This window comes from Hibiscus syriacus, unplaced genomic scaffold, assembly GCF_006381635.1.
Source record: "Hibiscus syriacus cultivar Baekdansim isolate YM2019G1 unplaced genomic scaffold, ASM638163v2 tig00110570_pilon, whole genome shotgun sequence".
NCBI lineage: Eukaryota > Viridiplantae > Streptophyta > Magnoliopsida > Malvales > Malvaceae > Hibiscus > Hibiscus syriacus.
This window is the reverse complement of record NW_024062785.1, coordinates 836,836-864,707: the sequence shown is the minus strand read 5'-3', so window position 1 is coordinate 864,707 and position 27,872 is coordinate 836,836. Positions and strand designations below refer to the sequence as shown.

Genomic DNA, 27,872 nt, shown 5'->3' with positions numbered 1-27,872 from the left:
GGAAATAACAAATTCCTAATCAATTTTAAATGCACATCATGAGAGAATTCCAGGTTAACTACACACAAACGAGATGGTTGTCATGATGATCACATTAGATTCTACTAAAAGGAAAGATTACATTTGATTTTTAAAATCATTATGGTATGCTATTCAAGAAATCAAGAATGCACTCATGCAGTGTGGGGAGAGGGTTGAGTAAACTACATACTTCAAACAAAGAATCATATGTTATTATATCAGTCTTTCTTAAACGAAAGAATAGAACAGAAAATTTTCAGTATACAAAAAAAAAATCCAGTCTAAAGTTCGAACTCAAAATCTCTGTTCATCTTTATTAGACCTAAGAGCTGAGCACGGTTGAGGGTTGATTCCCCTGACACTTGTAGCTCAAGTGTTTAATGCTACTCAAAAAACCTCCTGCCTTCTACGACCTCCCCCACAAAAAAAAAACTTAATTACTAAGAGTTAACTAATCGTTTTTGTGTATTACCGCAATTACATCAGAAATTGCAGTTATTGTACAAAATTAAAATTCCGAAAACCCGCCAAAACTTACCAATTCATTACAGTCTTTTTTGTAAGAACACACAGTTTCTAAAATAACGGTTAATTCAACCAAATGTGCATTACATTGACTGAAATTTCGTAAATCCTATACCTGCCTTTTTCTTTTCCTTTTTCTTTCTTATTTTCTCATTTGTATCACCTGCTTATTTTCTTTATCGCTTCTCTCTGCACAACTACTATTTGTTTACTTAGAATTGCAGAGAAACTGGATTGACTCTCTCTCTCTCAACAAAAATCCCCAAAATTTAGGTTTTTGGTTTCATTATTCTCGGTTACCCGGTTAATGTATTTTTCAATAGCTTTTTTTTTTATCGATTTATCCTTCTGGTTGCCTTCAGTTCTTTCTTTCATGCTTTCTATTATCTTGGAATTGCAAATTGTTGTCTTTTTAAGGATTTTTTTGTTTTTTTGTTTTAGATTTGAATTGTTTCAGAGTTTGTATTTTTTTGGGGAGTGTTTGATATTGGGTTTAGAAAATTTAAGAGGGTTTGATTGTTGATTTTGGGCTTTGAGTAGGATCTACTGAATCTATATTTTTGTACTTTTTTTTTAGTACGATTTACTGGATCTGTATTTTTTTATTGTCCTAGACTCCTAGTATCTTATATCATTATCGATATTTAAGTATGATATAAATTCTATCATTGATTTTTAGCTGTTGGCCTTAAGTTAAGTAAGATAGTGTTAATTTGTCTTAAAATCCTATTAAGTAACCAATTAGGCTTCTCAGTACCCTAAATTCTCTAGCACTTTATTGATGCATCTTCTGTCTTCTTTGGATTCTTTTTTCATAGTTCCTCATAGCTTCGGCTATAGAGGATTACTTGAGGTCATGTCATTCTTTTAGATCCTATAGGGCAAATAGGGGAGGGCCTGACAGAGTGGTGTCAAAGAGACTAGACTTAGAGTTTGTTCTTTGAATGTAGGCACTTTAAATGATAGGCTGCTAGAGTTGACCGACGTACTTAGTAATAGGAAAATAGATTTTGCATGTATTCAGGAGACTAGGTGGCTCGCGCTAGAGAGTGTAATGGGTACAAGTTGTGGTATTCAGGCGTAGATAACGCTAGAAATAAGGTGGGTATCTTGATATCCTCTAGGCTCAAGGAAAATGTAGTTGAAGTTTGTAGATACTGGGATATGATCATGATGATTAAGGTTATTATAGAAGCGGAAGTGGTGAATGTCCTTTTAGTGTACGCCCCACACGTTGGCCTAGGGGAGGGGGAGAAACGTTGCTTCTGGGATCAGTTAGATGATGTACTTAGGAGCATTCCGGAGGACCAAAGAGTTTTCATAGAGGGAAACTTCAATGGCCATATAGGTAATGCAACCGATGGGTATGACGGTGTTCATGGGGGTTTTGGTTTTGGTAGTAGGAACGAGGAGGAGCGTGCGTTGCTTTAATTTGCTACTGCACATGATATGGTGGTCACTAACTCCTGTTTAACAAGAGATATGTGAACTTAATTATGTTCCATAACGGGGGACATTGTACCCAAATCGACTACATCCTGGTTCGAAATCGGGACCAATGGACTTGCATTGAGTGTAAGGTGTTCCCTGAAGAGGCATATGCATCACAACACAGATTGTTGGTTTTGGTGTTCCGCATACGCCACGGGCGGAGCACGCATAGGAGGGCTAAACTTGGTAAACCTAGGATCCTTTGAAAGAACTTACATGAAGCGACAGCTGATGACTTTAGGACTAAGGTTTTGTCTAGTACAGGTTTTGGAACTACAAACTCAAATAATGCAGATATGTTATGGAAAAATATGGCAAATTCCATCATAGAGGTGGGCAAAAACACACTTGGGTTGTCGACAGGAAAGGTCAATGAGCATAAAGAATCGTGGTGGTGGAACGACGAAGTCCAAACTAAGGTGAATACAAAGCAAACTTGCTTCAAGAAGTATCTACAATGCAATGACGACGAAGAAAGATCGAGAGCTAAACAAAGATACAAGGAGGCAAAGCAGGAAGCCAAGAAAATGGTGGCTAAAGCAAATGATAAGGCATACGAGGAAATGTACAAGAGATTAGACACCAAGGAATGACAAAACGACATCTTCAGGCTAGCAAAATCCAGGGAGAATAGGAAAAAGGATCTAGGTACCATTAGGTTTATTAAGGACAACAATGGTGTTCTTTTAGTGAAAGATCATGATATTAAGAGGGTTTGAGGTAATTACTTCTTTGGCTTATTTAATGACGATGCCTCTCCCTGTATAGATAGTACCGTTGATGGGTCAGCCGACCATCATACCACGGTCAATGACTGCCCTACAAGTAGGATTGGGTTTGAGGAAGTCAAAATTGCTCTTAGAAAGATGGGGATGGATAAATCTGTCGGTTCAGATCAAATTCCTATCACTGTGTGGTTGGCTCTAGGAGAGGAGGGAGTTAAGTGGTTGAACAACATCTTTAATATCATTTTAGAGACTGCAAAGATGCCAGAGGAGTGGAGAGAGTCTACGGTGATACCAATCTATAAGAATAAAGGAGATCCCCAACATTATGGCAACTACAGAGGTATTAAACTACTCAGTCATACCATGAAGCTATGGGAAAGGGTGATAGAGGCTAGGTTGAGACATGTTACTAGGGTTTCGGAAAACCAATTTGGCTTTATGCCAGGCAGGTCTACTACGGAGGCGATTCATCTACTTCGACGACTTATGGAGAAATATAGGGAAAAATAGAGATATTCACATGGCGTTCATTGACCTTGAAAAGGCGTATGATAGCGTTTCCCGCAATACGATCTAGAAGACCTTGGAAACGAGACGGATCCCAACTGCTTATATCCGGGCGATTCGTGATATGTATTGTAGATCTACTACATACGTCAGGACTATAGTTGGCGACACCGAGGCATTCCCGGTGGAAATCGGACTTCACCAGGGGTCGGCTCTTAGCCCTTACATCTTCGCCTTGATTATGGACGACATCTATTGTGCGACACCAGACGGTGTTCCATGGTGTATGCTTTTCGCTGACGACATTGTCCTAGTTGCTGAAACAAAAACTGAGCTGAATAGTAGACTGGCTACCTGGAAGACTAATTTGGATGAAAAAGGTCTAAGGATCAATATTGAAAAGACAAAGTATTTATGTTCAAACTTCAGTGGGAACCAAAACGACAAAGATGTAGAAGTATGCATAGAAGGACATGTTCTCCCCTCAAAGTATTGTTTAAAGTACCTAGGGTCTATGATACATAAAGATGGGGTGTGGATGATGACGTTACACACCGTATAAAGGCGGGATGGCTAAAGTATAGAGCTGCTACTGGAGTTTTGTGTGACAAGAATGTGCCTCTAAAACTTAAGGGAAAATTCTATAGAATGACAATAAGACCAGCGCTGCTCTATGGATCAGAATGTTGGGCAATCAAGAAGGATCACGTAAGGAGGATGGAGGCCACAAAAATGAGAATGCTTCGATAGGCATGTGGTAGGACTCTGTGGGACATGACACCAAACTCTGCTATTAAGAAGTCCTTGGGGGTGGTGCATGTATCCGAAAAATTGAGGGAGGGAAGACTACGGTGGTTTGGGCATGTCCTTAGGCGACAACCGTCGGATGCAGTCAGGAGGGTAGAGTCGATTACAGTTGACGGTGCCAGAAGGAGATGACGACCAAGGCGGAAGTGGGAAGACTGCTTGAGATCTGATTTGAAGGATTTAGCACTTACCGAAGACATGACCTCTGATAGGAAAGTATGGAGACTTAAGACCAGGGTAGCCGAGTAGTGCGGGTCACATCCATAGGGTGTATCATCTCTGTCTCCTTTTAATGCCTTTGTTGTAATTTTCATGGCTTCTACTTTTTATACGTTTCTATCATTGAAATGTATGAAGGCTTAGAACTAGGGTAGTGGAGTAATGTTGTCTTAATTTAGGTTTTAACCCATTTGACTTGTTTCCTTCTCGTAGCTTGCTATCGTTGACTACTGTGTATCAATCTCTTCATGTTTCCCCTTTTTAAATTTAGTCGGATCTTACTTTTCTGTATATATGTAGAGATTTTTACGCAATGATATATTTACAGAGATTACTTCCCATTACAGATCGCGCATATGAATATTGCATATAACGACTATTTTAACTATGTATTGATTTATACATGCATTGCATTTTATCTTTATTTTTAATTTTCTGTCTGTCGAATGTCTTCCACGGAAGCTGCTCTTAACCTGATGTTGAGACAACCTATTACCCTCCCTCCCCTTATCCCTTTACATATGAAAATAAGATTTTATTGTAATTCTTGTTATTGTACTGTAGCTGCAAAGTAGGGTGGGGTCCTGTGGGACCCGGTGGTGTGCCCACGGTTAGAAATCTACGGTAAGGGTAGAAGTATAAATTCGTCTCCCCGTTTTGTTGATTTTTTTTACCGGATATACCCCCTAAAGGAGCACCAAATGAAATTGGGAAGTATCTGGGAAATATCTGACTTCACACTCTTGACGAATACGACTGAATCCCAATGAACCAATTACTGCCTGACACGTATCAATACGTTTTGGTTCTCTACTCGGAACTGGATTTAATTTTTACTCGTAAAATTGTAGGAGTAATATAACATGAATTTTTAGAAATAAATAAATAAATGTATAGAAAGATGTTTACATATTTCAAATTTTTAATTTGTAGTCGAAATGAAGAGAGCTAATAAGGTTTTTCTATAAATGTATTAAGACTCTATTTATTTTTATTAAAAGTAATTTTTAAAAAATGGTTAATATCAAATTATGTATTTATAAAAAAAGGAATTCATCGTATATATAATCTTATATTTTTGGATTTCGCAAGAGTATTTACAAGAAAAGTTCACTGAGTTAGAAATTCTTTTTGTTAATCAACTCGTTTTTATGAAACAAACATTAAAAAATATATGTGAAACGAATATCTCTAAATTTTCGATTATTATAAAAGTAATTTATTGTGTTGGAGCAGATTTATCGTAAGGATAGTCGTGTAAATGTAATAAAAATTAATGCCAAAAATAAAAGACTTTAAATCGTCCCATCACGTGTAAGGTTTTAATAAGATTATGACACGTAACACATTACGTGGAAAGGATGGGTTCCATGCAACATCTGTTTTTCACTTATGCTGCGGAATCATTTCATTTATAGGCCGTAAAGTCTGACACTTTAATCCTTTGATGATATATTATTTATGATGATATTTTAATAAAAAAAAAGGTTTGATAACCGTTCGTGGAATACAAGCAGAGTCAGGAAATTATCACCTGGTAATTTAAATACACGATTTAAAAAAATATTATTAGTTTTGTTATTATTTAAGTAATAAAATTATTAAAAAATTATCAAAAATATTATTATTTTTATTGATTTTATTATTATTTGACGTTTTATCAGTTTTGTTAATAAAACCGATAAAGCGCTTCCGATTTTGTTATTTTTTTCTACCGATTTTGTTATTGTTGGGCACTTTATCGGAAATGTTAAAAAATATTGATGTTTTAGATATAAATAATAATTTTTTAAATAATTTTTTACCAGTTTTATTATTTAAATAATAACAAAATTGATAATATCTTTTTTTAATTATATATTAAGAGTGTTGCACTGTAGAACTTCATGTGTAGTCACAAATCAACTATAACAATTGATTTCAAAACTTTCCATGTACCATTAAATGTAATACCTTCGGTATCTACTCAAATAAAAAGTATTATATTTCCATAAATAAAGCGATTTTAGTAATTAAATAAATGATTATCATTATAAGAAGTTCTAGATTTGAATGTTAACGATAGTAAGATATTTAAATGTTTATTATTAAATAATTGAAAATTTTTAAAATTAATATACCCCTTGCAATCACCTTATATTAACCGGAAAAAAAAGTGTCACATTGGTTATTGAAAAAAATTTAAATATTAAAATGTATTTAAAATATTTAGTTTTTTTAATAATGACAACGGAATCTCGTTAATGAAAATAATTGAATGAATTAAAATTATATATCCAATGAGAAAATTAGATACAATAATCACAAAAAATTCATATAAAAATAAAATATTAAACCCAAATATACAAAGAAAAAAATTGAAGTATTCCATTGAAAATGACATCCAACACAAAGAAACCAGCAACCTTCATAAAACCTATTGTCTTTCTCGAACGTGACGTTTTACAAAATGAAAAAGAAGCGGTGAGTGAATCAGACAATTTAACAGTCTGTTTTGCTACACGATTCTGATTATATCGGCAAACAATATTTTATCAAAGAGGGGATCTAACAATACTTGACATCTAATAAACCAATCAAAAAATAAATATCGTGAGGATCTTTGTGCAAACACCAATGCGATCAGTCTATCACATAGGCATGTGAAAAACTTATAAAAAATTATAAGGAACATGTCACAAAAACAAATAAATCGTCATCATAACAAATATTTTTATATAAAATTAAAAAATAAGAAAAAACAAATGATATATTATGAAAAAAAAACAAAATAATAATAATCACTGGTAATTATGAATTCTAACTATATTTTTAAAATCTTAAGAGAAACGTAAGAATTGATGTGATTATACGGGTAATTACACAATTTAATATTATGCCACGAAAGTGGTCCTGATTTCTCGAATAGAATAACCCTAATGACTTTTAAGCATCATATAGGAGTATTTCCATGGGTTGTTCACTTCTCATACATTTATAGGAGTAATTTTATTGTAATAATAATAATAATAATAATAATAATAACATTAGCATTTGTCAAATTATGTTATTTTAAATAAAATTATTCCAAAAATAATGAATCTATTTATATTGATTCATTGTTACGTGCTTTGTAATTAGATAGATAACTAATTGGATGTAAACTCGTTAGATGTTTTTATTTCATTATAATTCAACATTTAAATAGTTATTATCATATTTAAATAGTAATTTAATATTTAATATATTATATTATATTAATATTGTTTTTATGATATATATAATATTATTTGTAGACATCTAACTCATAATATAAATTTGATTGAGAATGTTTGATGGTGACAAAGTAAATTTGAGTCAATTTTGAGTTTTATTTTTTAAAGGAAGTTTGAAAAGTAAGCTTATGACAATGAAATTGTTATAAGTTATTTAAATTTACTAGAATTTGATTTGATAATAAACATATTAAAACTTAAAATTTCATGATTATCTTACTTTTTAAATTTTCTAGAAGATGAAAAACAACATTGTTATTGATAGTTATGTTACAAGTTAATCATCATCTACGAGCGAGTTTTAAACTCTAAAACAGTTTTTAATAATTAAAATAATAACGTTAATCACTATAAAATAATATGTTAAATATAAAGTGTTTATAATATAATAGAAATAATTATACAAACAACTCTTTGAGAGACTCACATAACAAAGTAAAGTGTGCGATATAGATCAATCCGAAATAGTTAGGATGAAGTCATGGAATTGAGAGGACAACAAAAAAAATATTTAATTTTATATTTTACCAACTAAATACTATTATTTGACATCTTCAATTTTAAAAACCTTATTTACATTTTATAAAAAAATCCCTTATTTACACAAATAATTTTATATTACCATCAATAAAAAATCATTAATTTGCTTTAACGAAAAAATCATTAATTTGAAAATTCGTAAATAAAAAACATAATCTCAAGCATAGAAAAGATTCACTAATTATTAACTCATTGGTCCAAATATAATTATATATAAACTTTTCGTAGTATGTTTGGTATTCGATGTAAATATAAAAAATTAGTATTTAATATAAATCGGTATAAAATAATAAGATACTATTCGCATGAAATTGAATTATCCTTGCAATCGAACTAATAACCTTTAGAATAACAAAGATTTTTTAACATCTAAAATAATATTAAAAATAATCGTTAAATATATATTATCATGTATTTATCTTAAATTATTTATTAAAAAAATATTCACATTATCAAGAATAATATGTGCTAAAAGATTTCATTATAAGCTACATTCACGTTTCAACATTTTTTTCTATAAAAATACCTGTTGTGAGATCATCCATCGATCAGATCTGTTACCATACAAACAATTGCAGGGGATGTGGCTTTGAATGTGCACGCAAACGCACGAAGTTCCACTCCACACTCAAACTTTATCACCGTTTATTCTGTACGGATAGCGAGAAGATATATCTTAGGCCACGTTGTTTTACCAGCCACTGCCGGTAACTCTATCCTTTCCGCTTCACAGCATTTACCTTTTTTCCCGGTTTAATCATCCTCTGACAAAGACTTTTCGAGATATATAAAAGGTTACCCAGATTTCTTTGTGCACTTCTCGAAACTGTGAACTCATCGTTGAGGCTGATCTAGTGCTCGTACCCTGCAGATCGCTCCCCGTAAGTGCTGACCTTAAGTTTTAGTTTTCCTTCTTTTCCTCTTTTATCCTTTTAAATTTGACGAAGCCAGAATCATTGATTATCGATCATCTTTTGATTATCTGTTGATGTGACTGATTTTCTCTTGTTGTTGTTGTTTATGATTAATTGTTTCTTCTACTCATCGCATGGGTATGCTACGGTTGATAGGGTTTTCTGATTCTCTGTTTTCTTTGATTAATTTCTGATGTATGGTTCGATAGTTGCATGATTCGTTGTGTAAGTTGCTTTTTGTTAGATTGTTTTCAGTTGTCGGTTGATACTTGATATTGAGTCGGTGAAACTTATTTATTGGTTTTTGTACCGTCCGATAACGAAAAGATATCGTAAAGTATACAACACAGTATCGGTGTTTTGCTGAATCGGTTGACCTGCATGTGCTGCAAAAGTTTCTTAGATGCGATTATTATTAATCTTTAAAATTATTGGCTTGCGTTTCCATTACGATGTTTTCACTTTTCAGTGAATTTTTGGTGTGAGGGTAATATAAATTTGGTATTCTCTTTGAAGAAAATTCTCTTAAAATGTTATTTTCATATTGTTTCTTTGTCAAACTTTGCATGTTATCTTAATACTATGGAATTGCTTGATTTTTTTAATAGTTAATTTGTAAGTTTATAGTTTATTCAGTTGTTTCTTATTTGACTGCTTTTACTATTACCTTCTTCTAACCCACTCTATTTCTCTACAAGGAAAGCAAGTTTATGGAATCCCCTATTTAATTTTCTCTGGCTGTTAAAGTAATTAATTCTATTAACTTTAGGAAATATTGAAGTCTGGGCAATGGCTGATAACGGGGAAGGAGAGGAAAACATTCCACGTGGGAACGAATGGGAGGTTGTATCCCTTACTGCATCTGCATATGCTGCCGCTTCTGGTACAAAAGAAGTTGAAACAAAGGATGATAGAAAAGGTGATTCATATGAAGTTGAAGAAGCAGAAACTTCTCGTGCTTTATTCATGTCTGGCCACTTTGTTTTTCCCCCCAGCGAGCATGAGAATTTGCCACTAGAACCCGATGATACTAGTGAACATGTAGGCAAGGGCGTGGTCCCTGAATCTGGTGTTGTAGAAGAAGGTGATAGATCTAAGACAAAGGATGAAGAAGATTGGTCTTTGAAAGATTTGAATGTACATGATGAATTTCCAGGTATGCAATTTTTTGATAAGAAACATGGTACAGAGTTTGAAGAAGGAACGACACTGCAAGAACTGAATTTGATCAACAAGGACCAGAGTTTGTATGGTGCTGCTACATTTGGTTTTTTCCATAGCGAGGAAGAACTCGATGGATCAACGACTGCTGTTTCTGAGCTTATTGAAGCTTCTGAGCAAGACTTTGATTTTCCTTCAGACATGCCCGAGTCCCCAAAGCCTTTACAGGATGATAAATGGGATGACTCTGATCTCCCTTGCGAAGCTTGGTGGAAGAGAAGAGCAGTTTCATTGTATGCTCATGCAAAGGAGGCAAATGCATTTTGGTCCGTTTTTGTTGCAGCAGCTGTGATGGGCCTTGTGATTCTTGGGCAGCGTTGGCAGCAAGAGAGGTGGCAAGCTTTGCAACATAAGTGGCAGCTGAGCATCAACAATGAGGTATACTTACTGCTAATTGGTCCTTTCAGATTTAGCAAGGATGCATATTTTTACTTCTCTTTGCATCCTGTAAAGTTAATGTTGCTTTGATTTTTCATTTTTCTTCAAGTATGTGTCTGGCTCTTAGCTGAATATATGTACGAGGATATGACCCCTCAAAGATGTAGAAAAATTTAAATAAATAAATAAATATACGTGTGTCGGGCGCACGTCCACATCAGATACTTGAGTGCAAGTGACATTTCCATAAAACATTTACTTTTGTGATGGAAGAGGTTTTGAAAAGGCCGGTTCTTCATTTTGCCTAGTGTTTTCATATTATCATGAATATGTGTGTTTATAAACAAGAATATGGGATCTGAGTGTCAGTAAAGTTGGCTGTGTAACCTGTTGCAAAAGGAAAACCTATTGTTTGGTTGGACAAAGTAGAGAGGAAATAAAGAGAAGTTATAAAAGTAGTCCTGTACGTTATTATTAATTGGTTTAGAAAACGTACGCTTACCTACTATTTTATATGTTTTACTAAAGCTGCCAACTGTAGTATATCTTGCACGTTAAAATTGAAATTTTTGGAAGCTGGAATATCTGTTTGTTGTAGGCGGCTGTCTTAGAGCTAAACTGTTCTAGTACTGTGCATCTTGAGCATGCTGCATTCTTAATTCTCCATCCCTTGCTTTCTCCTACCTATTTTTGCTTCGGATATTGACATTTTTCCCTTACCTTTTGGGTTTTGACAGAAGACTGGTAAGGTGATTGGTTCCATATATCGCCTTAAAGAAGTCATCGTCGGTGGCCACCGCCCTGGTTCTTTTGTGAGGGGCACCTTCCCTAATGACTGTTAAAACTTGTGATGATGATGAAAAAACATATCGAGAGAATGACATGGAGATTGATTTGGGTGTTGATATGTTAGTTTGCTGTTTGTGTTGTCACCGTTGTCTGCGATTTGTGTTTATCTTTGTTTATATTGTTTAGGTGTCCCTTTGACCTTTAACAACGATTCCTTTCATCTTGTGTCATAAAGCAAGTAAAGAACTTGGACTTTCGAAGATGTTCATTTTCCGATCTTAAATTTGAATCACATGCTCTTAAAAAAATTGCAACTTCAATTCTTCTTTGATAACGAGCTTTTTCTTTTTTTAATTTATTCTCTGAACTTGGTGTTTTGTTCAATTTAGTCCTCTAGTTGTAATTCTTTGTAAATATTTTATCCTTTTCAATTCTTTAATTCATTTATATTCTCATTAATATTTTATTCAATTTTTATAATAATTTTATAAAAATATTATATAACTTTATATTATCTTATTAAATAATATTATAAGTTTAGTTACACATGAACATATATGATATATATGTATACATTGTATACGATTAAAAATAATTTAAATTACAATCAATAGATATAATAATATTATAAATGAATTGATTTAAATTTGAATATAAATTTAATTTGATTTAAAAGTTATGATTTTGATTTAAAAAATTTGTTATATTTGTATGATGAAATAATATTTTTAAATTTAGTTAACTTAAAGTTCTTTTATTGAATAAATGATACGTGTGAATAATTAATATGTCATCCTCGTCCTTATTATATATGATCATTACTTGATAGATTGATTGTAGAGTAATACTTTTTATTTAGGTTTAATGGTATCTTAAGATAACTTTAAGGGATTAAAAATAAGTGTATAATTTTTTTTGTTATATTTTTAGATGTTTGAGCGGTAATGATTGATGAATGTTAAATTTGACTGTCATTAAACATGTGATAATATATATTTTTCTTGAACATTTTATTATTTTTAAAAAATAAAAAAAATTATTTTTAAAAGAATTTATTTTTTATATAAAATTATAAAAAAAAATACTCAAAATATCCAAATACCCAATACCCTCCAGCCGCCCCCTTCACCTTTTGTTGAAAATTCATCCCCCTCCGATCACCTAGATCGACGACCAACCGACACCAAACACTGACGACCGATGGACACCCTAACACAAGCAAGCACGACCAGGACTCGTAATACTTAGATAATACTCCCGCTAATAAGGTTGCAAATTGACAATTCTCCGGTCCCCTCTCACTACTGTTGCATATTGGCAAACCTCTCGCCAACACTTTGACAGCATTTTCTTCACACAATTTTGAATCCTTCTCTCCCATTTGAAATGAAAGCTTCAATAGTAAGATGAAATGACCAAGTGATGTCGTGCAGCTCACACCTTGGCAACGCTTTCAACTACTTCAGAGGTAGATGAGTTTTGAGTTGAAGACGCAGCTCGGGTGTCCCTTCGGGCGGCAGAGGATCGTCGTTGGCTCGATCTGTCGTAATAAAAGTTCTGATTCTTTAAGGGGACTGCGTCTAGGTTCAATTCCAGATCTGTTTCTTCGATTTCCTTGCCTGTTCGTTCAATGGTTTCTGGTTTTGCAAGGAATGGAAAAGTCGATGCTTTGAAGGGGAACTTCTTTTCGTTTTGTTTTCCTTTAGGATCAGTTTCTTATCCGTAATTTATTCCGAAATAATTTTAACTTAAAATCTTTATATTTGTTTCATTATGCGATCATTATACTTATTATAAATTATATCTGAATCGTCTCAGCAATGCATTATTGAAAGAGAGTCAAATACATTACATGCATAAAATAAGAGTCTCATAAAATGCATTTGATTTCTTTCTCATTACCAGGAAATGCAGAGAGGGAAACGGGTTGGGGACACTTTTTCTAACGTAGACAAAGCATTTAAAGACAAGCAAAGGTCAAACTTGTATGATCCCTCGAATCTCTGTACTTGGTTTGTATTTTTTTTTTACTGATAATTGTACAGAAACTGGATAAAATATCGTATAAATTGTAGGTGGTGGCTGGTGGGTTTGCTCATCCAACACTAACCAGAAGCCCACATGCACTTAAAACTACCCCATTTTCCATTTAAAAGGGAACAAGATGATATACATTCCGTTATCTTTGTGTTTGATCTGCCTTTTGCTTCACCTTTGCCTTGTTTTTTGTTTGAATTTATCAACTAAACTCATTCAACTCCATTCATTCAATGCTGAATTAAAGTCCCTCTATCCTTCCCTGCAGAAATTAGGTGAAAAAATTTCGGGATAAAAGGAGAGAGTTGAGGGTTTCAACGGTAGGTAAACTGGTTAGGGCTTTCCTTTGTTTCTCCTTTAAGAAGTTTCAACGACCTCTCAGCGCATTTATGGCGGTGCATCTGATGGTTAGAGGATGAGATTAAAAAAATAAGAGAAATAATGGTGTAGTACTCAAAGGTACAGTCTGCCCTTAATTATTGCCTTCTTATAGTTTCACCTATAAATCCTCTTTCTATATACTCCATAATACTATCACTGTCTTCTTCTCCTTCTTCTTCATACAGAAGGAAAAAAACAAACATAGCAGAACCCTTATCTTTTAGTTTTTACGTATAAATATCTCTTTCAGGGTTTCGAGTTTCCAGATTTCCTTTTTAATAATACGCGAGTTTTTTTTCTCGGGGAAATTTGAGCTAGGAGCGGGGTTGTTTTGTTGTAGTTAGAGGCAAGTATGGATATATCGACTGCTTGCTCCTTTTGGCGGCGATCATGGCTTACCTACTATGGTTCACGTTCATCTCACGGTCGTTAAGTGGTCCACGTGTCTGGCCTCTGTTTGGCAGTCTGCCGGGCTTGATCGAGAACTGCGACCGCATGCATGATTGGATCTCCGACAACCTCCGTGCCTGCTGCGGCTCGTACCAGTCCTGCATTTGTGCCATCCCCATCTCGGCTCGGAGATAGGGTCACGTGCGACCCGAGGAATTTGGAGCACATCCTCAAGTCTTGTTTCGACAATTATCCCAAAGGTCCCACATGGCAGGCCGTGTTCCATGATCTGCTCGGTCAAGGCATCTTCAACTCCGACGGCGACACGTGGCTCTTCCAAAGTAGGACCGCAGCACTGGAATTCACCACCAGGACTCTTCGTCAAGCCATGGCTCGATGGGTCAGTCGAGCCATCAAGCTACGGTTCTGTCCCATTCTCGAGGAAGCTCAAAACCAAGGGCGGCCGGTAGATCTACAGGACGTGTTGCTCAGGCTCACTTTTGATAACATTTGCGGCTTGGCTTTTGGAAGGATCCGCAAACATGCGCCCAAGGGTTGCCCGAAAACGGCTTCGCTTCGGCTTTTGACCGAGCACTGAAGCCTCTGTTCAAAGGTTTATTTTGCCTGAGGTTTTATGGAAGCTCAAGAGATGGCTCTGGCTTGGCTTAGAAGTGAACCTGAGCCGAAGCCTTGTCCACATGAATGAATATTTATCCAACGTCATAAATTCACGTAAGCAAGAATTGCTTAGTCAGCAAAAGGATGGAAACCCGCACGACGATTTGCTTTCCAGATTTATGAAGAAAAAGGAATCATATTCGGACGTGTTTCTCCAACACGTGGCACTCAATTTCATTTTGGTTGGACGTGACACGTCAACTGTTGCTCTCAGTTGGTTTTTTTGGCTCATCATCCAACATCTTATAGTCAAGATAAAATCTTACGTGAAAATTGCACTATTCTAATCGAAACTTCAAATCTTGACTGATTGATATATTTGAAGGTAATATTGTCAAAAACCCTAAAATTATACCTTTTGGTGTCGAAGGATTCAAAGCATGTGGTGATTGATGACATATTGTCAGATGGAACATTCGTTCCGTTCCGACAAGATCATCGGTGACATATTCAATATATTCAGTAGGAAGAATGAGGTCAACATGGGTGACGATTGTTTCAAGTTTTGTCTCCAAAGGTGGTTATCAGCCGACGGCGGTGACATATTCAATATATTCAGTAGGAAGAATGAGGTCAACATGGGAGACGATTGTTTCGAGTTTCGTCTCCAAAAGTGGTTATCAGCCGACGGGAAGGAGTTCATCAAGCACGACTCCTACAAATTCATGGCATTCAATGCTGGACAGAGAATATGTTTGGGGAAAGGCTTGGCTTATCTACAGATGAAGTCGGTGGTGGCCGCGGCACTGTTGAGGCATAAGCTGACGTTGGTCCCCGGCCATAAGGTGGAGCAGAAGATGTCATTGACATTGTTCATGAAATACGGGCTTAAAGTTAACGTGCACGAGAGAGATTTGGGAGCAATAGTTGAAAAGATTATCGGTGAAGAGAAAAAGAAAGGTAAATTGTGATTTTTAGTGCGGCGATGGGGCCACTGAGAGTTAATTTGTTCGCGAATTTTGAGCAAGGAAGTTGGGTACATATCAATGCCTCAATGGCCAATCTTTTATAAGGAGGAGAGGTATTTTTAATTTTACAATTATATATATTATACTCTTTTCTTTTCTTGTAGGGAACCTTTTGATTTTTTTTTATAAAATTGTTTTATAAAATTTCTAGTTTGTCTGTAATGGAATTGGACATGACATGAATCTTTTCTTGATTCAATCATTCATTTAATTCAATGAATTAATTAAGTTAATTTACTTTGAATACATTTTTGGATTACATTATCTTATTCCTTCTTGTCTCTCAAGTAAGCATAATATGGCCATCACTATTGTAATACTTTTGTAGAATTTTATATCAATGGAGTGATGCTTGTGGTAATAGGTCAGTTAGGATGTAGTTTGGTCTTTTCTATCTTCATTTTTGTAAAAAATAAACACTATTACAACATCTAATATAAATCAATTTTGATATTAATTATCTACTATGATATGAAATGGAGTGAAAGTGTTAGCTGTTTATAAGCCTAATAGGCCCATGTTTTGCCTGGAAACCTGGCCCAGAAACTTCACTTCATAAAGTACCAAAGCTATGTTAGAGCAGAAAGCGTGCTATAAATGTATACACCCAACTTCTAACATTCGCATCAATGATTCCTTATCTATCCTACAACTAGACATGTAATGTAAGGCCCACCGTGTTAACTATGACGCTGTCGGATTTGTACAGGCAAAAAAAAATACATAGTAAATTACGTATTTAGTCACCAATTTATTTTTATAGTTTCGTTTTGAACATTCGTCGTTAAAAATTAAATAGAATTACTGATGTAGAATTATTTTATTGTTTATTTAAATGATGATGTGACATTACCATTTATTTTTTAACGGATGGTGGCCAAAATAGAACAAAACCGCAATGTTAGATATGATTTTGGGGAAAAAAAGTTGAATGTCCAAAATGGGACTGTGAGAATAGATGGATAACTAATACGTAGTTTACCCAGAAAATATAGCCATACTTGATAGTTCAAAGCAGAGGCAGAATCATACATATAATATTCTTCAAACTTATGATCTGACTGAGCTTTTTATGGGAAACCAAAATGTTTGATGGGTATGAATCAAATATTACCCATAAAATCGTACACTAGAAACTCATGTATCAAATGAAAGGAGGAGTTATGACCTAAATAAACATTTTTCCAGCCAAATCGGTTGTTTTCTTATAAGTTGGTAAAAAGCTCTTTTTTTCCTGTTCAGTTTTTCACTTACCTTGGCATGCATGCTCCTTCTATTACTTTCTAAAGTTGTTCTTGTTTAGCTATGCAGACTTCTGTTCTTCCTTGTAGAATTCTAGCATTTTCCTAGTCGAGAACCTTCTCTCCGGTTGAAAATAAGTTCCAGACTAATGTGCCCATGATGTACAATGCAACCGACACCTTAAACACATCATCCCAGGAGCCTGCAATGGAAAAGTTTGTAGATGTTATTAATGAACTTGGTATGCTGAATTCGAGTTTAACTGAGCGTATTTCAACCGAACCTCGTTGGAGTATGTAGCCAGTAGCAGCTGTACCAAAAACACCAGCCAGCACCCCAGCAGTGTTCGACAGTCCTAATAGAACTCCCTGTTATAGACATAAACAACTTTCAGAAAAAGAAAAATGTCATTCTTGACAAGAAACAATGATGATCAAGTGAATTACTTAAAGAAAACCACATAGAGAATTAGAAAAATCCTTCCTAGTTACATTTATGTGAGGATTATCGAATCAATAAACTGATTTTACCATGTAAGCCTTAAGTGTTTGTAAAGATTACTTCAACCTTTTACATTTTTACAGAACTACGGTAAGAGCCGAAAATGACTAGGACATCAAAATCACAAAATGACATTTCTTTGGTTATTCATTCCACTATATTCTATTCTAAGGAACTCACAGCATAGCGTGGGCCAATGTCTTGGTGATTGGAATAAAGGCCTGACTGAGAGAATGCATCTGATCCCTGTCGAGAAAAAAAAATAATTTAGTGATCAAAATATCTCTTCCAGATTAGTTAGTGGTCGCCTGATTCTTTAACCTCAATAGAAACAAAACACCCAAGTCTGTTCCTTCGTCAGTCTAATACAGGAGTTACAGTGCATACTGTTTTATAAAAACTACAGGAAAATTATGTGGATAAGATCATAATTGTGGAGAAAACAATGCACAAATTCAAAGCTGAGTTGAACCTTGAATAATAATAAAAAATGGTACCTGGCTACATGCCATGCACAGCACTGCCATGGCAGGTGTTTTGACAGAGCTTAGCTGTGTAAGGAAGAAGGCCGGCCCCAGAAAGCCTATCGTTTGCATGATCTGCAAAATTAATAGGTTACGGGCGTGATCATGCTAAAGGACTCAAGTAGTTTTCTTACCATCACTTGACCAATGTTTTCAAACTACTAAATTTCCTTCTTAATATAGGAAGGTCGGGTCTAAGACTTCTATTGTATAAACAGACTCTTAGATGTGATTTTTTGTTCACTCAACAAATCAATTTAAACTTTGACAATTTGAAAAAAAAAAATCTAATATGGTATGAGTTGTTGTGATACCATGAGAGCATGAAGTCCACAGCAAAGACTAGGAGATTGAATTTAAATACGAATTGGAAGATCATAGCCAGACTGCTAGAGTAGTCAATAAAACACAAGTTGGTACATTCAAGCATTTAATAATCCTTTGAAATAAATCAAATTTAAGAATCAAAGAAGAGCTAATCCTTGCCTTACGCACTGCTGTTATGGAAAGACCTCTGCTCACGAGTGTGTCAGCAATCCACCCTCCTATATTTGCAAAGGCAGCCATAGTCAACCAAGGCAATACACAGAGGAGTCCAGATTCCGTTAGGTTGAATTTCAAAACCTGTAAGAACCACCATTGCAATGGTTAATCATGAGTCGGTGAAATCACTATTAAATTAATTTTGCGCTGTTAGATTAGACTTAGAGAACTTTAGAGGTAAGATAACAAGCAACAGTAGCGAGAAATTCAGCAATTAATGATCAGTAAATCTAATCCCCAGCACTCCTGGCATGTGTTTTGGCAGGTAAAGATGTACTCATGGAAAGGCATGGGCTGCAACAACAATACAGCCTGCACAGGACCTGCGAGCCATATAAATTCATGCCTAATATTCAGCAAGGCAATAAGTGCTGAGCAGAGCTGCATTTTATAGACTACTCGATGCCAACTGTAAAGTTGACATTGTTCATTGAACATGTTCAAATACCTGATTGTAGTACGTAGGCATCCATGTTAGGAGGATAAAAGTTCCCCAATTATGGCAGAAGTGAGAGATTATAAGAGCCCAAACAGGAGCTTTTGATAAGATTAATCGCCATGGAATAACCTTAACTGGTTCCTTTGATATGCCCTCCCATGATTAGTTTCTTTTCTTCTTTACTAAGCTCTGGGTCTTCATTCGGGGAGCTATATGCCTGAGAACCAACCACAAAAGCGGCAGAATTAAAGAATTTTCAAAGGGAGTACCAACTACCAAGGACTGAGATCCATATGAAAATACATTAATTCAATCACTTCCTTCTTTATGAATAGAGTATCCAAAACTATTTGCTTGGAGTTTGTGATCTTTAGTGAAAAATATAAGCTTGGAAGTCAAACATTTAGTAATAATGGGGGAAGAAATGGATAGACTTCTAACATATTTCACAAGACCATGGTATTAACCTAGTTTCTAAGTGGATTCCAGTGTCAGAGTTTGTGATCTCATATCAAGCATCATTCATAAATGAATCCAGAGGAAAGATTTTTATGCCGACTAATATATTCTGAATAAAAGGTAAAGGAATCAGGGTCGCACTTTTTTAACCATAATGCAAACAGATGCTTCCAAGGGAACCGAATGAGTAGAAAACAGATGGCCACCCAAACTTGTGGATTAAGATAGGGGAGAAAGCCAGCCCAGTAACAGAACCAAGATACATGCCGCTGTATACAAGTGCAAGTGATCTACTTCTCTCTGACACTGGAATCCACTTAGAAAGTAGGTTGTTCATTGCTGGCATTGCCACACCCTGTAAATAAAATAGATAAAATAGACGAGAATCTTAGCGTTCTCTTCTGGGAAGTTGGGTACTGTTGGCTCAGTGAATATTGTTATGGAGTTACATAGTAAAAAAAAACTCTAATCCTACTATAATCCTTTTAACTGATGAATTTAATTTAATTTTCTTCTCATCCTTTCATATACATTAATAGAAAATTCTTCTTTCTTAGCCAGTTAGTACAGATAAAATGGCTGCTTCAGTAAGCATGTGAATTTTGGAGATAGTTTGGTAATTGACCACAGGTCACTACAGGATAATATTAAAAACCAACAAGCGGAGCAGCGCCTACCTCACAATTCCCATAAAAGCACGCATAGTAAGCAAAAATGGAAGTCCAATTCTTGCAGCAATAGGAGTCAAAATGTAGCTACTGACCACCAGACAACTCCAAAACCCAGGACTAGCTTTCCACTATTTTATCTGCCCATATGCCTCCAAGAATCTGTATGTTAAAAGAAAATATTAGAGAATTTCTGGCATCAACAACAAATGAATGAAAACCACATAGATGTACAGCATGCAGCAACCTTCGAAGGTTCAAATATGCTAATACTAGAAGCTCGACACATTTTATGCCAATGTAATGTACATCCTCCACAGAAACTAAATAATTCTGCATATTTTAAAGTGTTTGAACCAGACCTGAGTGAGTAGATAGCCCCAGAAAAAAGAAGACTGAATCAAACCAACTGTTGCACTGTTCCAGTTAAACTCTTTTGACATGGGGAGTATAGCAATGCTCATGTTGACCTGCAAAAGGAATGTATAGCACACAGTTAAGTCAGCATGTCCGTAGAGATGTACAGTGGTGCTAACGTTTACGAAGAGAACACTCACACGGTCCATGTTGCATAAAAAATGCTGCAAAACAGAGCAGTACAACAACCCATCGCTTTGGAAAATTCTGCCACCAAGGGATATCTCGTTCAAATAATAGCTTCACTGGTTTCGTCAGGAGACAGCAAAGAGTCCAACTTCCCTTTGTTATGTCATACTCCTCGGATTTATAGAAAGCACAAGTTCTGTTTTTTCCTATTTTGTCCTGTCACATAGCCCAAGCCAACCACGGGCGAGTTTGGAAAACAATAGCATGCAAAATTCCTCGACTTCGTTTTTGAGAACAAACTCTATGAGACTTATCACTATGGTGCATCGACACTGAAGAAATAAGTCGTCTTCCATTCAGAGAAATTGATATGGGTTTCACAATGTTTTCATCTAAATGAACAGTAGCTTGAGGAAACTGGCCAGATAGAAAACCATTATCCGCTTGACACCATAACTTTCGGTAAAACAAGTTACAATGCACAACAGCTACAGCTGATCTCTCTCCCCTGTGAAGCAAGATGGCTTGCTCCCCTCGACAACTTACCTGCCATTATATAGTGTCACTATACTCGGGAGCTAACAAGTAACAAAGTACCTTAATAAGGAAAATGGACCTAATAAGGAATATATATTAAGTAAAGCATTTAAAATCCAAACTAGAGCAATTGCATGTAATACACGTTTACAGTAGATAAAGGGGAATCATGGGACTCTGCAGACAAGGGCCACAAGGCGGATTCCCCAAAGTTTATGACCAGTTAATACTTTTAGTAACAGTCCACAACAACCTCATATCCATCAATTGAAGGCCCCAATTTAAGTATATTCCAGCTTTGCAAAACAATTCTTTAACAGTTTACAAAAGAAAGAAAAATGAAAATGGTAAAAGAACTGAAACCGTAGCTTCCACATCTATCAATTAATTCAAACTGGTTATCAAGTAAATCACTAAATTCAGCAGTAAAACAAAATTCTCAAAGCAACGCATTTATCAACTCCACACTTGAACTACAGAATACAAAATTAAAACATATATAATTCATGCAATCGAATTTCAACGATTCAACGGAATCTAAGGCTCCAAGCTACTCTTATCCACTTCCAAGTGAATTTCAAATCCAGAGAGCCTTTACTTAAAAAATCAATATGGAATTTACAACGTTAGGAAAAAACTTAACCAAAGGCGACAAATTAGGAAATAAAACATGCAAGTATCGAATCAACAAGAAGAATTCAAAAAATGCAGCTAATTAACATTAAGCTCAAACAACTATAGAAAACATCTCCAATTAAGGAAGTAAAACAATACCTGAACCGACGAAATGTCCAAAATTCCGGTAGGAAATCAAACCGCCTATAGCCATTGCAGAAGCACAAGTTGTACAGAGAAAGAGCTCGAAGCTTAAGAGCTAAACTATACCATTCAGTTCAAAATCGAAAGCTCAAAGTTTATAACAGACATTGTATTTTAACTTTTTGTCCAGTTCTTTGACGATGAAACGCATAAAAGGAAGATTCTTTCTTGGCTTCCGTAAAAGAGAGTCGAGATGTGACACTTGGAATATCCATCCAATGAGGATGAAAGGTCATCAAGAAGATACGATAAGGTTCTGGCAATACCCCTCCATGCAATTCAAAATTACGGTGAGTTTTGTGTGGTATAGCCGTAATAAGTGGTTCGAAATGGGTTTTATTGTAAAGGACTAATAGGTCAAGTTATAAACAGATTATCTAATTTAAATGGTTACAATCAAGTCACTCAATTTATTTGGATTAAGGTGTAAAAGAGCCTGTAATTAATTCTGGATTAAGATGTAAAAAAAATTGCAAAACGTGCAAAATTCACTTCTAACCTGCAAATTAGAACGTTATTTCATTATGGAAATGGTAGGAAAAAACATTTCTGACGATATAGCAAAGTTTACATGAAAACAATATCCATAACCCTAAAACAATTATACATTCACCAATATGACATAAATCTCTCCGGACATTTTCTTTAATAATATCTCAACCAAATTCATTATGTTTTGAGAAATCGCTGAAGCGTGCAACAAACCCAAATTATTTCTTGCCATTGTACATTGATTCGACCTTACCATCATTTCCACCGAGCAACATATACTTGTCTTTCCTAGTCAATCCAGTGCATTCAAAGCCCAGTACATCACCCAGCACCTTCTGCACGTGATTCGCCACCTCGATAGCCGATTTCCCTCCGGCCTTCACTGTCATCTCTTCCGGCAACCGGTCGAGGAACGTGACCTCGTATGTGGCCTTGGGTTCATGAAGAAAAAGTAAGGGTCCCAGATTTGACCCCTCTCACAGTCGTCCCGTAGAACATGCTCTGCTTGCTATTGACTGCGACGGGGACGATCCTATCATCATTTCTGCAAACAAAGCACTGAATCGCAACAGGAATGGCTCGCGACACGTGGTCCCTTCGGACAAACTACTAGATCACCTTTTGTAATAGCTCTGAAATCGGGCAGCATCAGCCGCACGATCACGAGTTAAAGCAATGGGGGATTGGTGATAGGAACCTCGAGAGACGGCTTACACTGTATGTGACACGAGACTTACGTCCGAGAGCGATGGCGATGACGATTGGATCAAGTGCTGAACGGTGATTGCAGACGTAGAGGTTGCCTGGGGTACCCGGAGATGGCGGCGGCGGTCGCTTCCCGCGGATCACGAGGAGAATGCCCAGCATTTCGTATGTGTAGCGCACGATGCGCTCGGGGTAAAGGTAGATTGAAGTAGACGCGAATGATGGATAGGATGAAGCCAAATGGCAGCAAATGTAGGTGATCAAGGCATTGAGGGGTCCGGGCGTTGGACAAACCGACCATCGTGGAAGATGATGCGGCTCTTCAGGCGATCAAGTGGTACTGGTGATGATGATTTGCTAGGGTGCACCATGTAGCCTCCTGTTTACAAACAGATGTACCATCGTGATTGTTAGTACAAATAACACTCAAATCTTAATAACTATATTCGAAATAAATTTTTTAAATAATAATTAAATTAATAAAAAAACATAATAAAATTTTATTAAAATAAATCAAAATAAATTCATACACAATGAAATTAAAACAAAAAAAGAGAGAAAAATATTGTTTACGAAGTCCATATTTTAAGTGAATATTTTAAATTTATACAACTTGTCAATTACTGGGTTTCTATTTTGGAAGTGTTAAAGACTTCACGATTAGATTATGAATAACAATATTTAAATGCAACAAGATACTATCATTAAGTGATACTTTTGACAATAATCAGTTTGTCTTTTCCACCTAAAGAAAGCACATTTATGGGGGTGGGGTGGCAGCTAATTTTGCTGGTGGATCATTGACCGATGTTAAGAGTTAAGATTGTGGGTCCAATCGAAAAATTAAATACGTTAACCTAACCTCAAACTGTTTGGTTCAAGTAATTTTATGAACAAGAAAGGTTTTAAAAGTTAAAACGATAACTTAAAACACTAAACAAGTTTTTATTTATTCAAGATTTTATGTAAATCTGGGGTGAAATATAATATTATCAATAATAAATATTTTAATTAATATAAATATTTATATAAAAATATTTTTTAAAACTATAATTTTAACATTTCTTAATTATCACTAAATTAATCAAAACACAAAGATTGTCGTACATATATTACTGACACACATTTGCAGGTTGATACAGGTTATATATAAACAAAATCTATGTCTTTTGGCTAATCAGAGCGGTTATAATGGTGACAAGTTGATGAAGCAACAAGCAAGTCAAGATAATTAAGTTTTCACCAACCATGAATTTAAAGATATAAATAAAAGACGCTGAGCAATTACCAAGTTATAGTATATTACAGTCTAAAGATGAATCAAAGCTTGATAGTAAATATGAATCAATCAACATGAAATCTACGAGTGTAGGTTGTTGAAAACGAAAAAAGAACACTAGTAGTAGTCTGCAAGGAGACTAACCTTGCAAATTGACATGAAATCGTGATCAGATTCACGGTCTCCGATTCCAAGATCGGGCGATTCGTCACCAAACTCCTTCAGAATGGCCAATCTCTTCAATTCGCTTACTAAAACGCCTGGCTTCTTAACAAATCCCGTGGCTTCTTTGTTTTCGGGTTCACTTCGATCTCTGTGCCTAAAACCTTATCTCCACCAAAAATCCTTCACAAACGGCTCCACCATGAACGTCGGATTCGCAGTCATACCACTTTCCTCTTGCATCTGTCAAATACTCGAAACTTTCCTCCTCACATTCGCAGCATAAAATCTATCCAAAAACGAAAGAACTAAGCAAGTTAAGTATAAATTACTTTTATAAAAGGTTTAATATTCGAATCTCTTTTGCTTTTTTCTACCTGGGAAGAACAGCGCGGGAGACCAACTCGATGTCGCGGATCTTGAGTCCCGCGAAGGAGATGAAAATGAGGATTTGGATACCAATAGCTTCGGAAATGAAGAAATAAGATAGAATGACCAGAGGAAGAGAAAGAAGAAGGATAAGACCTCGAAGGAGGCTTCCCGCTTCGACGGCGATGAGCATGAAGTACGGAAAAGAGCTACGTGAGTTAAAAGCGTGCCATCGAGATCGGCGGCGATCGATCGTATGTCGATCCGTTGCATTCCGTTACTGAAGGAAACCTACCCAGCTCTTGGTGGAGCCATTTTTTTGGTTTTCCTTTTTTTTTCTTGTAGTTCTTCTGTTATCTCTGCTGTTTAAAAAGGATGCAAATGAGGGGGCGTTGGGGGAGGAGAAAAGGGAACGTTGTGTTTTAAATGTGGCGGTTGAACTTTAAATTAGAATATGCCCAAGTCATGGCGGGTCAGAATAACAGAAACGCTGAGTTCCACCGAAGTGACCAATGTACCCTTTCTGATGGGAATTTTCTTTGAAAAAAATGAAAACAGTCCCCTACTCAATAATAATTGAATTTTGGGGTTACTGCCGCTCACCACTCAACCGTTTTCAGCGCAGATTAATTAATGTTTATCACATGAATTAAATGATAATATGATATTATTGTTTGGAACGCAGGGTTAATTTTGTAATTATGTATCAGGATTTTTTATTATAAATAGAGATGTAACCTAAACCTATGAGAATTGAATAAAATTTTCTAGCACCGCCTAGGCACCGAGGACGTAAGCATTGCGAACCTCGTTAAAATTCTTGTGTTCTTTCGTTTACTTTGCCCGATTTATCAACATAAACGATATAAAAAATGATTTTAAAAGTATATATTATAGTATATTAAATATAAATATTTTAAGAAACTACAACATTATAGTATATTATAATAATAATAATTTTATGAACCTATCAAATAGTCTTAATTTTAAGATAGAATATTATTTATTTTACTTATGTGATTAGATTGAAAATTACCCAACTCCTAAATTATCTCTTACAGCATCAGTAAGGTTAAAAATATTACCACCTGTTTTTTTAATCAATAAATTTATATAATGAGTAAATAATTTCAAAACCCAATATATAATTACATTCAATTGTTAACTCAAGTAATAAATGTATAAAAGGGTAAATATATTTATATTTATGGTGTTTCATTCCTGTGATTGTTCCATGTGGGTTGATCAGCTAACTCCGGTCCAAAATTCAAATTATGTAAGCCGAAAGGTGGGTGGGCAGTTGCCACAACCCCGAGATGTATAAAATTTGATATTTTTAGATCAAACATTGGTGGCCCAACATAACAAGAATTTCACCTATATTTTCCCGTTTGAAAGCTGACCAATATTTTTTAATCTATAATATGTATATTTTTTATATAAATTTAGTTTTTTATTTTCTGAAAAAAATTAATCTTTTAATAAAATTTGCTAACTTCGTGTAGTGTATGCATATGATCAAATTCAATTAAATTATAATAAATAAATTGCATCCAATATAGTAAACAATTAGTCTTAAATTTATTTATTTATGGACAAAAATAAATGACTCGGAGGTTAAGGGTGAGGAAATTTCCATGTTGGAAAGGGCTTTCACTTGAAGGACACGACAACCGTCTTTGGGTACCGAAGGAAAAAAACACCTAGTATTTAAGGCCACATGTGAAATTTAAACGGGAGAAGGACCCATCATAAAGTGACATACAGGCTACTCATAAAATTTATTATTTTTATAATTTCTTACTATGTTTAAAATATCTATTCATTCCGAACCTATAAATCAAATGTGGTTGGATCTAAATAGGGATGGATATTGGTCGAGTCGGGTCGGATTTTTTGTCCACCCGACCTGACCCGAGAACAAAGAGTCATCCACCCGAGATCCGATCCAACCCGACCAAAATAAAATTTCATCCGACCCGAATACGATCCAATATATAACTTAAAAACCCGACCTAGCATTAAATAATAATAAAAAAATATTTTATTTAATAAAAACAGTGACTTAATTGAAAAAAATAATATATAGAAGGTATTGTAATTATTTCTAATATATATGGTAAAATTATATATTTTCGGATCGGGTCGGGTCCGATATTTTTCAGCCTAAACCCGACCCGACCCGAACATACATTTAAAAAAAACCGACCCAATCTGAACCCGAATTAAAAAAAACCCTACCTGATTGGGTCGGTTCAGAACCCGTCGAATTCGGGTCTCATGTCCATCCCTAGATCTAAATGCATTTTAAATTCACGTCATTTAAAATAAATTGACTTCTTTTATAATTATGTATATATGTATTCATATAATTGTTTTACATTTAATTTATTAATTAGTTAATTTAGATTAATTATTACATGAATGTATTATTGAAAGAAATTTAATTTAATTTAATTTATAATATAAAGATTAAATTTTAAATGCTATTTTAAAAACCTACATTTTATTTTTTTATTATTTAGGCAAAGGATTGGTTGGAGTAGTTGAAGATTTTGAAAAGCTTTCAATGGGTTTTCTGCTCTGATAGGTGGCCTTAAAAATATTTTACTCCAAGTAAGAGTCAAAGCTCATATTCCTTTAAAAACACAAAGAAATTCGATTACTTGTGAGGGATTTCGGAAGAATCTGGAAAATTCCTTGCCTCTTTCTTTCAACAATCGATGTAAAAGAAAATAA

General features: G+C 35.0%; 1 protein-coding gene and 3 pseudogenes across 1 annotated transcript; 2 read left to right on the top strand and 2 right to left on the bottom strand.

The window, feature by feature from the left end:
• The first annotated feature begins 8,867 nt into the window (after positions 1 to 8,867).
• Positions 8,868 to 27,583, top strand: LOC120132905 (ATG8-interacting protein 1-like). The gene is made up of 5 exons (XM_039149595.1): positions 8,868 to 8,973; positions 9,776 to 10,605; positions 11,343 to 11,528; positions 12,917 to 12,920; positions 27,573 to 27,583. Exons 2-3 carry the CDS (start codon positions 9,796 to 9,798, stop codon positions 11,445 to 11,447), a joined length of 915 nt encoding a protein of 304 aa, XP_039005526.1. The 5' UTR covers positions 8,868 to 8,973; positions 9,776 to 9,795; the 3' UTR covers positions 11,448 to 11,528; positions 12,917 to 12,920; positions 27,573 to 27,583.
• LOC120132904 lies at positions 13,492 to 16,070 on the top strand (annotated as a pseudogene).
• On the bottom strand, positions 17,091 to 22,136 carry LOC120132966 (annotated as a pseudogene).
• LOC120132906 lies at positions 22,649 to 25,536 on the bottom strand (annotated as a pseudogene).
• Positions 27,584 to 27,872: the final 289 nt, after the last annotated feature.

What these genes read in the sequence shown, in the direction of transcription:
- LOC120132905 (XM_039149595.1), top strand. Translation starts at nt 9,796, where the DNA reads ATGGCTGATAACGGGGAAGGAGAGGAAAACATTCCACGTGGGAACGAA. An exon ending in AGCTGAGCATCAACAATGAG is followed by an intron (nt 10,606 to 11,342) that starts GTATACTTACTG and finishes GGGTTTTGACAG; the next exon opens with AAGACTGGTAAGGTGATTGG.